The sequence below is a fragment of the Xiphias gladius genome, chromosome 23 (assembly GCF_016859285.1).
Source record: "Xiphias gladius isolate SHS-SW01 ecotype Sanya breed wild chromosome 23, ASM1685928v1, whole genome shotgun sequence".
Lineage (NCBI taxonomy): Eukaryota > Metazoa > Chordata > Actinopteri > Istiophoriformes > Xiphiidae > Xiphias > Xiphias gladius.
Window position 1 is genome coordinate 19,140,851 of NC_053422.1, and position 15,077 is coordinate 19,155,927.

The 15,077-nt window shown below is 42.5% G+C and overlaps 2 protein-coding genes across 4 annotated transcripts; both read left to right on the top strand.

Moving 5' to 3' along the window:
- The first annotated feature begins 88 nt into the window (after positions 1-88).
- ddx41 (DEAD (Asp-Glu-Ala-Asp) box polypeptide 41) lies at positions 89-6,396 on the top strand. The gene is made up of 17 exons (XM_040119766.1): positions 89-306; positions 1,326-1,421; positions 1,734-1,884; positions 1,995-2,069; positions 2,204-2,264; positions 2,371-2,507; positions 2,626-2,698; positions 2,787-2,940; positions 3,248-3,384; positions 3,718-3,880; positions 4,353-4,484; positions 4,612-4,683; positions 4,779-4,875; positions 5,205-5,354; positions 5,462-5,533; positions 5,683-5,793; positions 5,990-6,396. Exons 1-17 carry the CDS (start codon positions 280-282, stop codon positions 6,124-6,126), a joined length of 1,845 nt encoding a protein of 614 aa, XP_039975700.1. The 5' UTR covers positions 89-279; the 3' UTR covers positions 6,127-6,396.
- Positions 6,397-6,591: 195 nt separating this feature from the next.
- On the top strand, positions 6,592-13,882 carry dok3 (docking protein 3). 3 transcript variants are annotated; one of them, XM_040118976.1, is made up of 5 exons: positions 6,592-6,804; positions 7,385-7,687; positions 7,978-8,074; positions 10,281-10,468; positions 10,690-13,882. In XM_040118976.1, exons 1-5 carry the CDS (start codon positions 6,748-6,750, stop codon positions 11,623-11,625), a joined length of 1,581 nt encoding a protein of 526 aa, XP_039974910.1. In that variant the 5' UTR covers positions 6,592-6,747; the 3' UTR covers positions 11,626-13,882. The 3 variants fall into 3 exon arrangements, with proteins under 3 accessions (XP_039974910.1, XP_039974911.1, XP_039974912.1); XM_040118977.1 differs by having other exon boundaries at positions 7,978-8,068; XM_040118978.1 differs by having other exon boundaries at positions 7,385-7,528.
- The last annotated feature ends 1,195 nt before the right edge of the window (positions 13,883-15,077 follow it).

Genomic DNA, 15,077 nt, shown 5'->3' on the forward strand with positions numbered 1-15,077 from the left:
AAATACAGTGTGGTGTTTGCTTTCTATGTTTATCTTCTTGGTTTAGTTTCCATGACACTGCATCTGCGCGACCTACTTCCTCCTACACCAGACTGGGTCGAGATTTTTGGACGCAGCTTCTCGAAAGGTTTGACCCTTCCAGCGTTCCGTACGGTCTCAGTGCTTCTCGTGTTGTGTAAATATGTGGGTTAGGTGTATTTATTGATCTGTGTGAAGAGTACCTGGTCTGTAACTCCGTGTCTTAAGTTAACTGATAACGTTACTGTATTCATAAATAAAATGGAGACCGAAAATCGACTCAAAAAGGTAAGTTAAGCCATTGCCATCGTTCACATTATGAAGAGGTTACAGTAGCTAACGTTAGCTAAAGTTAGCTAGCTAGTCAAGCATTAGAGTATTCATCTGTTTTACATAATTTGGGCTATATTATCCATTACGCAGTGAAAAGAATTAGGACAGGTCATTGAATAACGTTAAACTAAAGTGCATGAATAGCATGGGAGTCTTAGTTGGAGTTTAAATGAATCTGTAAAGCTCCACGATAAACTAGCCATAATACAGTGCTACTACATCCACGGTCAATGCGTAACGGAGAAGTTAAAAAGAAACTGACCTCAAAATATAATACACTGCATTTGTATAAGAGTTAAATAGAAGAGTACTTAGGTGGCTTATCATTTTCAAAAATTTAATTAATAATTTGAAGGCAGAGCAGCTGAAAACGGCACGGTTTCTTCTCAATTGTGTGCCCCTAAACATCAAGTGCGGACATAAGAAGGATTTTGTTAATCATCTAAGGAAATTATGTAAAGTTTCGTGACTGAAAGAAGTCCTGTATAACCCTACTTCACTTCGTATTTTCATGATAAGATGACTATTTACCTTTTTAGCTTTTGAAAACAGAGGCTTTCCACTTGGGTACGTTTTTCTGAAAAGCATTAAATGAAAAGGAGCCATCTCTACCACCAGTAGCTATTAGATTTAAACAAGAAAGAATAGTAGCTACCAATTACATAAAAACATTCTTACATCTAGTGTAGAACATGTGTGTCAATTTTCTGAGAAATGTAGCTCTGTAAGATTTGTTTGGACACACAAGCTATATGGCCAGTCTAAAGAAAGGCCTGCGCATGGAAGTCACCAGCCTAAATTCTTGAGCCTAATACTGAATCCCAAAGAGAAGAGGTGTATTGTAACTGCTAAACCTTTGATTAAAGCAAGCCTAAAATTACAGCCAGCCAAGTTTTCTTCAAAGGACTTGTTGCACTGGGGAAAGCAAAGACTCAAGAGGCAGTGCGGCTGATAATGGTAATGTTTTTGTACAGAGATCTCATGGGGAGGATGAACGGTGTGGCTCAGAAGGATCAGAGGATGACGATTATGTTCCGTATGTTCCAGTCAAAATAAGAAAACAACAAATGGTAAGTTATTGTTTGCTGTCCTGTTTGACACTTGAGAAATTAATAGGAATGGACTGATGCAGTCTGCTGGTTTGATATCAGGGCTAATACTGACCCCATTAACTGGAACAGGGATAGATCAATCTGTATTGAATACAGTTTCTTTGTCAATGTCATTATAAAATTTGTTATATTCATTCAGCCACAGCAAAGTAAGCGTTATATAATTTTTAAAATACTGTTGTATTTTAATTGGCTATATGTATATAAACATCACATACAGTTAGCACATTTTCAGATTTAATGCATTTTTTTAACATGTTTACCTCACAGCTACAGAAAATGTTACGTCTGCGAGGAAAGGCGGTGGACGAGGAGCAGAAGGACAGTGGGGAGGAGCAGCGGGATGAGGACGAGGGTCTCGGTCCACGCTCCAATATCAGTCTCCTTGATCAGCATCAGCACCTCAAGGAAAAAGCAGAAGGTATCCAGTTTAAACAAGGCACACTCTGGATTTTAAGAGTTGCCTGTTTTAATTCTTTTCATTCTATTTACCATGAATATATTGGTTGTGATGTGTTTGTGTATCTACAGCCCGAAAGGAGTCAGCCAAAGAAAAGCAGCTGAAGGAGGAGGAGAAGATTCTTGAGAGTGTTGCAGAGGGCAGAGGTAAAATTAAGATGCTGTCAAGTTCCTGTGAAGCTATTTTGAATTATTAATCAAATTTACCATAATAAAAGTTAGTTCAAAATGTTTCAAACTTGCAAAACTAATTCTGGGGACTTTCAACTCTCCTCTAACAGCTCTGATGTCTGTGAAGGAAATGGCCAAAGGTATCATATATGATGATCCAATAAAAACAAGGTGAGTTCTTCATCAGTGAATTCTATAAAGCAATATTTTGTGTGTGTGTGTGTGTGTGTGTGTAGATTATTTTTTACTTTTCATTTAACCTGGATCTTATTTTTAGCTGGAAAGCCCCACGCTACATCCTGAATATGCCAGACACCCGACATGAGCGCGTCAGGAAGAAGTTCCACATCCTGGTTGATGGAGACGGTATCCCTCCTCCAATCAAAAGTTTCAGGGAGATGAAGTTTCCACCAGGTGACAACACACTCCCTCTCCCGCGTTTGAAAAACATGCTTTGTTTTTCTGTAGGAGGCCTTAAATGGTGAGACATGATTAATAATTGGCACTAAATGTCTGTTTATTGTGTTTGCAGCAATTCTGAAGGGTTTGAAAAAGAAGGGTATTGTGCATCCCACACCAATTCAAATCCAAGGAATCCCCACAGTGTAAGTAGAGTATATGGAACCCGGGAATACTGACGCTGTAGGTTAAGTACATGTAAACTCTTCATGAATTGACCTTGTTTGTCTGTAGTCTGTCAGGTCGGGACATGATTGGCATCGCTTTCACTGGATCAGGAAAGACTTTGGTTTTCACTCTGCCCATCATCATGTTTTCCCTGGAACAGGAAAAAAGGCTGCCTTTCTTCAAGAGAGAGGGACCATATGGACTTATCATCTGTCCTTCAGTAAGACATACAAGACAAACCTATTTCACTGATAACACAGTGTTAGAATTCTATTAGATGACCTAAATATTGTCTTAAATCAGAGTGTTCTGTAGTGTACATCAGTGTGTTTTGGAGACAACACTCTTGGAGCTTTTTACTACATTTCAATTTAATTTGATATACACATACTGCAAATTAAAACTGTGAGTGACCATCAAAGTCCCAAATAATTATACAGTATTTCTCACTGTTTGCGCTCTAGACAGATGGCCTTTGCATTCTGCAACTAGGCATATCTGATTTTATACCTTTCCCATTATTCCAGCGAGAATTGGCGAGGCAGACCCATGGCATCATCGAGTATTACTGCAAACTGCTGGAGGAGGAGGGAGCTCCTCAGCTGCGCTCTGCCCTCTGCATCGGAGGAATGTCTGTCAAGGAGCAGATGGAGGTAGTAAAACAGTAAGTAAGACGGAAAGTGTGTGTGAAATGTTGGGGAAAAAATGTTGGAAAATTGGTGCCTGTGTTTTATTCAGAATTTGAAGATTGAACTGGTGTCAAACAAAAACATTGCTTTATTCAGCTGCATTTAATCATTTAGAGAGGAACAACATTGACGAAAGCTTAAAAGTTCCAGTCCTGATGTGTTACAAATAGCATACACAGTACAAAACATTGGACATGGCCACCTCAAGAGACCCATGCGTTAGGAATACTGTATTTTAAAAAACTCAAGCAGTAAATAGTGTTATGGGTTCATTGTCCCTCTGAATCTGTGTGTCCTCCTGACTATAGTGGTGTCCACATGATGGTTGCCACCCCTGGCAGACTGATGGACTTGCTGCAGAAGAAAATGGTGAGTCTGGACATCTGCCGCTACTTGGCTCTGGATGAGGCTGATAGGATGATTGACATGGGCTTTGAGGAAGACATCAGGACCATCTTCTCCTATTTCAAGGTGAGGTCCTCCTTTAAAGCAGTAACTCCCAATGACAGCTACCATTTTCATCAAGGCAGTAGATTTGCAAAACTTTACAAAACCAGTCTTGCAGTGTCCAACAGAATAATATTGGTCATAGAAATCATTTCAAGAAGACAATACATCAGATGATTGAAGAATTTCTGCTAGATTCAGTTATGAACATAAATTGCTTCTTTAACTGGTTTTAAAGATTAATACCTGACAGGGCTATCATTGGTCTTTTCTTCTGATTTTTATCATTTTCATCTATGCATTTCCATAGTTGACCAGTTTGTCCATATTCCAGCTGGGCTCAATCAATTGACACTGAATGTGTTTTTGTTATTTGTTTTCTTTTTTTTGTCAGACTAAAAACTTGCCATGGAAACGGAGTTTGGTTCAGATGCGTCCTAGCTTTGTGAGTTCGCAAGGCAGAAATAGTCCTAAATTATGTTTTTTCTTCATCTAGGGACAAAGGCAAACCCTGCTTTTCAGTGCCACTATGCCCAAGAAGATCCAGAACTTTGCCAAGAGTGCACTGGTCAAACCCATCACTATTAACGTGGGCAGGGCTGGGGCTGCCAGCTTGGATGTCATCCAGGTATGTTCGTCTTTCCCTGTAAGAGGTTTGTGCTGTCTGAGTCAGGGGGATTCATTACATTCAGTATAATAACCCACTGATGTGAAAACTGTGTGAAATGGACTTAAATGTTTTCGTGTGTGTGCAGGAAGTGGAATATGTCAAAGAGGAGGCCAAGATGGTATACCTGCTAGAGTGCCTGCAGAAAACACCACCTCCTGTCAGTACATCCACATATTATGACACTGACATATACTTAAAAGACATAACTCAAACGTGTCAGTAGTTACAAAATATTCTGTCTTTGTATGACAGGTGCTGATATTTGCTGAGAAGAAGGCTGACGTAGATGCCATCCATGAGTATCTGTTGCTAAAAGGAGTGGAGGCGGTGGCCATCCATGGAGGAAAAGGTACACAGAAGTGTATTCTAATCATTAACGTACATAGCAGTCGGTACATAGTAATAGCAATAATAGCACAAGCAGGGGATTATAGTATCTGGAGGTTTGTCCAAACCAGCGTCAAGTTCAGCTCAGAATTAATCTTTGGCTTTGATGTAGTTGCTCATCACTACCACCAGATGCCATCCTGCTTGCATATGTCAAGGAGCTGCTTTATAGTTTGTTTAACATTTCAAAGGCATAGAAAGCACTGCAGACAATTCCCTCACATTTTCCATTTGGCATTTCCTTGTATAATAGTGTTTTGTTAACGTGATGTTTGGTGAATGTTTTTTTAGATCAAGAGGAAAGAACAAAAGCCATAGAGGCATTCAAAGAAGGAAAAAAAGATGTCTTAGTTGCCACAGACGTTGCTTCCAAAGGTCTGGATTTCCCAGCTATACAGCATGTAGTGAACTATGACATGCCTGAGGAGATAGAAAACTATGGTAAGAGGATATGTCTATGGCCTGGTCTCCTTAAAAATGGTACAATAAGGGAGCTTTTGTATTCCTAAAATTCCTCAAGCTGGTTCGTTGAAATTTTCTTGTTTCAGTCCACAGAATTGGAAGAACTGGACGATCGGGCAAGACTGGTATCGCCACAACGTTCATCAATAAAGGCTGTGGTGAGGGAAAATACCAATCGAGACAACAATCAAATTCATTTCTGTATAAGAATAGTGGCTTTCAAAGTATTTGCCATGTATTATAGTGTATTATATTTGATGACAGTGACGGTAAGTTATCAGTAAGTATGTCTTTCCTTTCCTCATAGATGAGTCAGTATTGATGGACCTGAAAGCTCTGCTAGTTGAAGCCAAGCAAAAGGTTCCGCCTGTCCTCCAGGTGCTCCAGACGGGAGACGAGACCATGCTGGACATCGGAGGTGAGTCTTTCACACCAAATATAGTTGTTATCTTTTTTTTTTTCAGGGTCCATGTGCTCTTAACTAATGGGCTGTTCTATAAGAACTTTAAAATTTTTCTCTCATCTGATCAGATCATCTCATCTCAAATTTGCACAAGCACGTATGGAGTGTTTGCAAACCCTTTCTATCATACCCGATGTTTGTGTTTTCACAGGAGAGAGGGGCTGTACGTTCTGTGGTGGTCTTGGCCATCGTATTACAGACTGTCCTAAGTTAGAGGCCATGCAGACCAAGCAGGTCACCAACATCGGACGGAAAGACTACCTGGCTCATAGCTCAATGGACTTCTAAGAATTTATCTACAAAGGGAAGATTCTCCAAAGTTAAATGGAACTGAAAAACATTTCTGGGGAAATTGTACACTTATGTGTAATGTCACTGAACTGAGGAAGTGTATTTTTTTTATCATCAGCTACAAATTGTTTGCAAATCTTTTAGATAAAATGATTGGTTCCTTGCACCTTTCTCCCCATTTCTCTCATACTTGTTCTGTATGAGTAGCCTTTGTAACATACATTTTTGATACTCTGATAAATGTAAATAAAACCACTCTATAATGTATCTGTTGTTGATCTTTTTCTGTTCTTAGAAAAATAGAAAGGTGTGGTACCGGTTTTGTATGGTGAGGAAGTTGCTAAAACAAGCAGATTAATGCAAAGGGAAGTTTGACTCAACAAACAGCAACACACAACTTATGTATCCTTTCTTTTGCAATAGTTAAGTGGCAGATCAGAGATATCTTGACTTGTAGACCTGACAGACATACACAAGTAGATAACAGAATGGAAACTGCTGCTGACGTAAAGGAAACAGTTACTCTAGGGACATAGGAAACCTAATTTGAGCCTCTATTAACCACAGGGCGACAACTTTTGCACTACAGTGAAAGATTTACAGACGAAGTGTGCAGGCATGGATGTCATCTTCAAGGAAGGAATGCTGTACCTTCAGGGAGTCAAGTTTGGAAAGGTAAGTTCTATAGAAATTTCACATTCAGCATATTTGTAAGGAAGAACATTGTGGCTCATGTTACTCTCATGTTATTTGTTATTTTTTTATTTAAGTAAGGCAACTAAACAGCTAGCTTTGTTTCTCACGAACTACTCCGTTAGAATTAGCAAAGGCTCAGTTCACAAAGTCAACGCATGCAAAAACAGATTAATTACTAAGAATATCACACTATGCAAATGTTTTTTCAAGTGATACACAATGTTACATTTTTAAAAAATGTTTAAGTCCAAAACGGTTTTTTAGTATTTCCCTAAAGTCTAAATTTTCTCTTCTCATATGTCTTCACTGTAGATGGCCTAGATTGAACAAGGTTTTGCCGATTTTCAGAAATAACATTCGAGAACGCTTGGTAGTGTAACCCTCTCTTTTCGAATGCTCTGTAAGATGTTCGAATGTTGGTTGATAACTGGAAAACCATTCGTTACTTTGTGAAAGACCTTCCGGCATGGTTTGCATGTTTGTATAACTGTGCCAGCCGACTTATTAATTTACTAACCGTCACTTTTTCAACCCCCCCCAAAAAAAAAATCAAAAATAGAGAACATGGCGGAAAATTTGGATGGTGCTCTTTAAACCCAGTTCCACAGGGGTTGGCCGGCTGGAGCTCTACACTGTACTTGACAACAATGCCACTTCCGACCAGAAGAAGGCCATCCGGGTGAAAACACCAGAGAGAAAAGTGGTGCGTCTAAGCGACTGCCTCAGCGTCACCCCTGCTCCGAAGCAGTCTTGCCCGCAAGGGTGCATGGCCTTCTACTTAAAAACCACACAGTGCACCTACACCTTAGCCTCTACAACAAGCCAGGACTGGCTAAGTGCCCTCTGTCTCCTAGCCTTCCAGGTATCACACATCTCTCCACTTAACCAGTACAACTTTCCTCTTTTCCTAATATATCAGGGGTAGTGTCATAATTTGGGAACGGTGAGGATAGACGTCATCCACAATCAGAGATAGATAGCACAATGAGGAAGTTAATACAGTATCTGTGACTTCTGTCATTTCACTTCTCTAATTCTTGTGCTTGCACAAGCTATGAACTTTCTTGCATCTTACCACTTTGAAGCCATAAACCAGTGATAAGCGGGTGATTTACACAACGTGTAATATTTACCATGCCACTGTGTTTACAGAAGGATCCTGGAGGATCAGACAAAGGGGATCTGGAGAGCGGAAATGGCTTGACCATGGAGGACAATGACCTTTACTCATCTTGGAAAACTGGTAAAGGTGGATCAGTCAACAAGCGCTCAGAAATAACAGTTGAGAAAAAATGTTTAGTGAATGTGTGCTAAAGTGATTCTCACCATAAAGCAGCGTGATGTGTCAACTGTCTCTCCTACCATGTGTTTAAGTTAAAGTATTTTTTTTTTTTTGAGAACTTTGTTCTTATTTCCATAGTTTCCTCATCCTTCTAATGAGTAATAATAACACTGTACTCACCAAGTTAATTGCTGCGAACACTTTGCCATTGCTAAGGGACTGTAAAAAAAAAAGGGAGGGGGCTCAGAAAGGGGGAGAGTATTTTCATTTTTCTAACGGCTGAAGCTAGTTCAGTCTGACTTTTTTGGCAGAGCAGGGGAGGGTCTTTTATTGTTCTCCTAAATTCTGTTTCGTACTTGGCTTCTTTGGGATATACAATGGCATGAAAAAGTTTGGGCACCCCTGGTCGAAATTTCTGTTACTGTGAATAGTTAAGTGAGTAGAAGATGAACTAATCTCAAAACGGCATAAATTAAAAATGAAACATTCTTTTCAACATTTTAACCAAGATTAACTATTGTTGTTTTTTTGTACAATTTTAGAGTGTAAAAAAAGGAAAGGAGCACCATATCAAAGTTTGGGAACCCCAAGAGATTTGAGCTCTCGGATAACTTTTACCAAGGTCTCAGACCTTAATCAGCTTGTTAGGACTATGGCTTGTTCACAGTCGCCGTCAGGAAAGGTCAAGTGATGCAATTTCAAAGTTTTATAAATACTCTGACACCTCAAACCTTGTGCCAACAATCAGGAGCCATGGGCTCCTCTAAGCAGCTGCCTAACACTCTGAAAATTAAAATAACTGATGCCCACAAAGCAGGAGAAGGCTAGCAGAAGAAGATAGCAAAGCTTTTTCAGGTAGGCATTTCCTCAGTTTGTAATGTAATTAAGAAATGGCAGTGGTTGTTCCCTGTTCTACTGTGCAGCAGCACCTGCACAAGTCTGAGTCATCAGTAGAAAACCTTTCCTGCGTCCTCACCACGAAATTCCGCGGCAGAAGTTTGCAAAGAAACATCTAAAAAAGTCGGATGCATTTTGGAAACAAGTCCCGTGGACTGATGAAGTTAAAATAGAACTTTTTGGCTGCAATGAGCAAAGGTATATTTGGATAAAAACTGTAAAGCACGGGGGTGGATCCATCATGCTTTGGGCTCGTGTTGCAGCCAGTGGCACAGGGAACATTTCAATGGTAGAGGGAAAAATAGATTCAATGAAATACCAGCAAATTCTGGGAGCAAAAGTCACACCGTCTGTAAAAAAAAGATGAAGACGAAAAGAGGACGGCTTCTACAACAGGATAATGATCCTAAACACACCTCAAAATCCAAAATGGACTATCTCAAGAGGCACAGGCTGAAGGTTTTGCCATGGCCCTCACAGTCCCCCAACCTAGGCACTGTTGAAACCTGTGGATAGACCTCAAAAGAGCAGTGAATGTAAGACGGCCCAAGAATATCACAGAACTAGAAGACTTTTTCAGGGAAGAAAGGGCAAAAATCCCCCAGACAAGAACTGAAAGACTCTTAGCTGCTAAGAAAGGCATTTACAAGCTGTGATACTAGGGGGGCACCCTGGTATGATCAGGGTGCCCCCCTTGCAAACTTAATTTCGGGGCCTTTTCCTCTTTTATTATTGTGAAACTGTAAAAGATGGAAATAAAAAAGTAATCTTGCTCAAAAAATATTAAAGAAATGTGTCCTCTTTAATTTCATGCCTTTTGGATTTCAGGTCATCTTTTACTCACTTAACTATTCACAGTAACAGAAACTTTGACCAGGAGAGCTCAAACTTTTCATGCCACTGTAGGGAATAGTTACATAAATAGTTACATGGAAAACTTTCACTTTTTGTGCTGTCCCTAAAAAGAAGTCACACGGGGCAAAAAACCCAAGCAGTCAGACAATCAGACATGATTTAGACGAGCCTTCGGGTTATAAAAACATATTTTTTTCCTCTTATTTGGAAGAGAAAACACAGGCAATGGTAAACTTATTACCCAAACTGTCACATGTAAAATTCACCACAGTTCAAAGACCCCCTTCCTGCGTCAGCTTTCGACAGTGGCACGCACACAGATTTCTTGTGCCAATAATTTATTCAAACATGAATACCAGAATGTTTTAGCATCAGCAAGCTCTGGCTTATACAAATGTATTTCCTCTTATCCCCTGTTTAGATCTGACCCTTCCTCCAAACCAGTACCAGGTGACTGTCCAGAGCACAGAAGCATCCAGGAGGTGCAAGCTGGCTGGGGAGTATCTGGTCTCCCCAGAAAAAGAAGCTGTGATACTATTGGCCTGTAATACTGGTTACATCATCTATTGCTGGCCATACAGACTTTTGCGCAAATTTGGACAGGTTGAGGTAAGTACTTGAAATTCCCCCCAAACCGGAAAGGATACAAAAATGAATTCCTACTGCATCAAGTAGTCATGATAAACCTGAAATTCAGCTTAAGAGTATTCACATGTCTTTAAAGGAATAGTCAGACATTTTGGAAAATACGCTTTCCGGCCTTGTTTTCCTGTATTTCTCAAAATATCGAACTGTTCCTTGAAAATGTGCATTAACGGCTGTGATTACAGGGGGGGTTCAGCATTGAAGCAGGCCGCCGCTGTCAGTCAGGAGAGGGACTGTTCATCTTCCTGTCCACGTATGGTCCCCAGATCTTCCAGGCTATATTAGAGCAGTGCTCTGTGGAGAGGAGCTCCTCTGTCCAGCCGCTCAGCATCAACAGGAGGTCATTATATGACCAGTCTCCCGTTATCCCCCCAACGACAACCAACCAACCGGCTGGTCCTCCTGTCTACCATGCTGCAGATGTTTCTGCTGACACAGAGGACGAGTCGGCCGACCACTACTCTACTATTGATGACACCTCAGTACTAAATTTAAAACAGCAATCTGTTGTCAAACCATACCTCTCTAACAGCAAGGAGGCCGTGGGAGAGGAAGGTGAGGATGAGGATGAGGATGAGGCTGAGTATGAGTATGAGTACGAGGATGAGGATGAGCAGTGTCACTCCCTGGAGGCTCTAAATCTGGATGGTGACATGGATGACAACCTTTATTACAACTTGAAGAGATCCACTCTTCCTCTGATCAGAGGAGATCAGCTCAATCCTGAGACAGACGATTCAAAGTGCATCTATTCCGATGTGAAAATAGCCGATTCTCCCCCGAACCCCCAGCTGCAGCCTTTCTCCGCACCCCTCCCTCAACCTGTGTCCCAGTCTCCTTCCTCGACCTTTCCCCAGTCTGATGTATACGCCCTACCGAAGCACAGCTACCAGCGTCAGCTCCCTGTGAATAACTTCACTCAGCCAAGGCTGAATACTCAGGCGCAGGCAGTGGATGACATGAAGGAGATGGAGGAGGCCACCAGCTCCTCTAACCGTGTCACCCCCACAGAGCCCCCTGGCAGTTTTAAACACAGGCTGGCAGAAATCCTTTCTAAGGACTTGGCAAAGTTCCAGCCACCTCTTCCCTCTGGAGCAGGCCTTCCCCCATTTCCTCAGTAGGCTATTAGTAAACAGACAGACTAGAGGGAGCAATTTGAGCCGCGATAGACTGTCATAACCACATAAATGGTTTCTTTATTTCTTTAAAATCCCCTCCACTGGGGACATTAGGCGTCAAATTTTGGCCTGCAGATGTTCATATGTTTATCTATGTAGTCTGTTACTTTATTCTGTGGATTTTTATTGGAAAAAGAGGATTCAATAAGTGTTGTTCTTCACTGCTGGAATGTTAGAAAAGCTGTGCTGCAGAATATTCAATGTGACATCGCCATTGGTGGATAAGCTGAAAGAACAATTAATCATTGGACTATTAAATTATGGGAAAAAAAATTTTGAAAAAAAAAAAACATGTTTCCTTGTGACAATCAGTGTGTTACACAACATTTTTGGGACATGTTTACACTAGATTTTTTTTTCTTTTCTTCTATTTTCTTTGTCTTATAGAGAACGAAGATGGATGTCATATCTAAATCAAGAGTTTTGCAGCAATAAGGAAAGACCAAGAACCCAGGTTGTGTTTTGGTGTGAATATGCTTCAGTCTGCCTCACATAGTAGAAATATTGCAGTGCAATTTAATCGGTATACTGAAATATAGAAAAACAACTTAGTATGCACACTCATTTCTTAACTATATATTTATTGTAGCAAAACAATCCTCATAAAATCCCCCATGGCTAAACATAAATATGAAAATAATTGTTTATAATTCAGACAAATGTCATTAATCAAACTGGAAATGTCATTAGTGATGTTCGGGGCATATAAAGTGCATAAAAAGGCCTGTAGGAGTTCAGCATGGCCTTAGGAAGTAAAAAAATGAAGGTCTTGGTAGCTTCTCTGTTTTGAGTTTTTCCTATACCTTTTTTTTTTTCATTTGGCAGTGCAACATCTAAGCTATTAATCATCGCAGGAGAATAAATGTAGGACTATCACATGATCAACACCTCTACAAGCTGTAATTTTTTGGTTCGCCCAGTACTTCCTCTACCAGACCCTGCGGTGTAAACAGTCAGAAGTCAGTGGTAAATGTCCTGTTACTGTCTCCCGCTCTGACTTTCCTCCATGTCACTGAAGTGCGAAGATTCCCCATCACTGCTGTGGGTGGAGGCTGTGGACTTATTTGACCCCAGGTCAGACGTAGGTCCGAGTATGATAAGGCGGCCCACCGAGACACTGGGGTCCCGCTGCTCTCCGGTCAGCTGGTCCGGCGCAGTGGCCTCGGGCCGTAGAGTGTGAATTAGACTCCTCCTCGAGGTCTTGTCCGCTGCGCCTGGACGGGGACCCATGCACTCCGACTGAACCACGCCGGCCAGGAGCTCCGACAGCTCGGTGATGTAGATCTGCGCCATTTGGAGGGTGTCATATTTGGATAATTTCTTCTCATTTTCCAGAGAGGGGATGACGCTCCTCAGCTCGTCAAAGGCTTTGTTCAGGCCGTGCATCCTTCTCCTCTCCCTGGCATTGGCTGCGACGCGCCTGTGTCTCTGGGGGCCAAGGTGGCTCGCCTTGCCTCCCTCAGCTGCCCTCTCACAGTCCGTCTCCGCGATGCCCGCAGCGGACACGCAGTCAGGCAGTTTGCCCGTCGGCACGAGTTTCTCCAGTGAGATGCTCGCGTCTGGAGCTCCGTGCGCGTCCTTCCTCGAGAACGAAGAAATCCAACCTTTGGAGTTGATGTGGGCCAGGCTGCGCTGTTGCAGCAGGCTGAAATCCTCTGGGTACCCTGGCCAGCTTGAAAGATCTGCTTTTGCAGTCATTCCTGGAATCGCCCGTGATCCTGCAAGACAGGGAAAGGTCACATGGAAGACTCCGGCTGACGCCCTCGTCTCTGGAATGGGTTGCACTGCGCGGGCCATTTATACAGCCTCCCCTCAGTCACCTGGGTGTCACTCCCAGCCCTGCGACAGCTCTGGCAGCCCTGCAGCCTCAGGAGGCAGCAGCCAATCGCACAATCCCCTCTGACCCCGTCAAAGGACAATTAGACAAAGCTCGACTTTTTTTTTTTTTTTTTCTCCTATTGTGCATTGTAACTCAATCACGACCTTGTTATTGTCCTCACACAGAGGGGAACCGAGGGTATTAATCATTTAAGAGCACGGCTCGTTTCTAAAGCAAAAAAGGTGATCAAATGAACTGGTTCAGTAAAGTCTGAGCTGCAGGGCAGTTGGCTTCAGCGTTAGTTTCCCAGAAATAAACGGGGTATCAAGTGCACATGCCAAAAACGGATAGATATTAGGAAATTACACAACTTTTGAGCTTGGACTTCTCTGTGTTTCCCTAAATTCATTTTACACATCGTCATCATCATCATCATCATCCTCCTCCTCCTCCTCCTCCTCCTCCTCCACGGACCTCCGCCACTGCTCCCCGTCCATGGAAAAAAATGAATTCGGACATCTTTCTCATGAGCAACGGACCTGGCTCCTTAACTGGGTCTGACCCCTTGAAGGATCTGGCAGGGTTGAGGCTTGTTCTCAAACAAACAGTAAAAGGCGGACAGTCGTTCGCGGATTATTTGCAGAAGAATAGTAAAACGAACAGGTGGGAGACACGGCTTGGGACACACCTGCCGGCAGCCGAGCCACGATAACTGATAAGTAGTCTGAAGGCAATTTATGAATCATCTATCACGAAACAAGGACCACACAGGCATAAGCCATAATGGCAAACGTCCAACCGTCCATTATTATTATTCTCATCATCATCATTATTATTATTATTGTTGTTGTTGTTGTTGTCGTCGTTGTGTTGATTGTGACGATGATGATGATTATTATTACTGTGAGTTGCCGATCTCGTCCCCTAAAGTGAGACCAAATCCACGAAGACAAACGAGGCTACTAACAAATTTTGGTTACAGTCAGGCGGGCCTGGCCCCGTGCCCATCAGCTGGTGTCCCCCGGCGCCCCACACCTCCGTCACAACCGGTGTCACCCGCGTCTCCCATATGCCGCGCACGGCCACAGCTCAGCCGCCACACTGACACCTCACTGGCCCCGACACGAGAGCTAATCACTCATTAGGTCGTCAATTACAGGAGAGGAACCTCTGCAGCGCCAGCGCCGACGTGTCCGGTGGGAGATCTGAAGTGTTGTCGCGGTGGCGACCAGGACAGATTTTGCATTCGGCGGCCCCCACCCGCTGTTTCTCTCCCAGTCCCTGTTTTTGTGTGTGTGTGTGTGTGTGTGTGTGTGTGTGTGTGTGTGTGTGTGTGTGTTTGACAGTCGGGGTCGAGCACTGGTAAAGAAAATCACCGTGACCCGACTCGCCGCCAGCAGTTTAATGAGGCCTGGTCTTAGTTGAATAAATCGGCACGCTCTCCGTCCCGGGGTGTCCATTCATTTTTTTTTTTTTTTGGTCCACATGAATATTTCATTCCTTCAGCCCCACTGCCAGCGCAACAGCCTGTAACCCGGCGCTCGGGCTTTAAAAATGCGCCCACACTTCCCATCTG

What these genes read in the sequence shown, in the direction of transcription:
- ddx41 (XM_040119766.1), top strand. Translation starts at nt 280, where the DNA reads ATGGAGACCGAAAATCGACTCAAAAAG. An exon ending in GGCCATCCATGGAGGAAAAG is followed by an intron (nt 4,876 to 5,204) that starts GTACACAGAAGT and finishes ATGTTTTTTTAG; the next exon opens with ATCAAGAGGAAAGAACAAAA. An exon ending in GTTCATCAATAAAGGCTGTG is followed by an intron (nt 5,534 to 5,682) that starts GTGAGGGAAAAT and finishes CTTTCCTCATAG; the next exon opens with ATGAGTCAGTATTGATGGAC.
- dok3 (XM_040118976.1), top strand. Translation starts at nt 6,748, where the DNA reads ATGGATGTCATCTTCAAGGAAGGAATGCTGTACCTTCAGGGAGTCAAG. An exon ending in TCTGTCTCCTAGCCTTCCAG is followed by an intron (nt 7,688 to 7,977) that starts GTATCACACATC and finishes CTGTGTTTACAG; the next exon opens with AAGGATCCTGGAGGATCAGA. An exon ending in GCAAATTTGGACAGGTTGAG is followed by an intron (nt 10,469 to 10,689) that starts GTAAGTACTTGA and finishes CTGTGATTACAG; the next exon opens with GGGGGGTTCAGCATTGAAGC.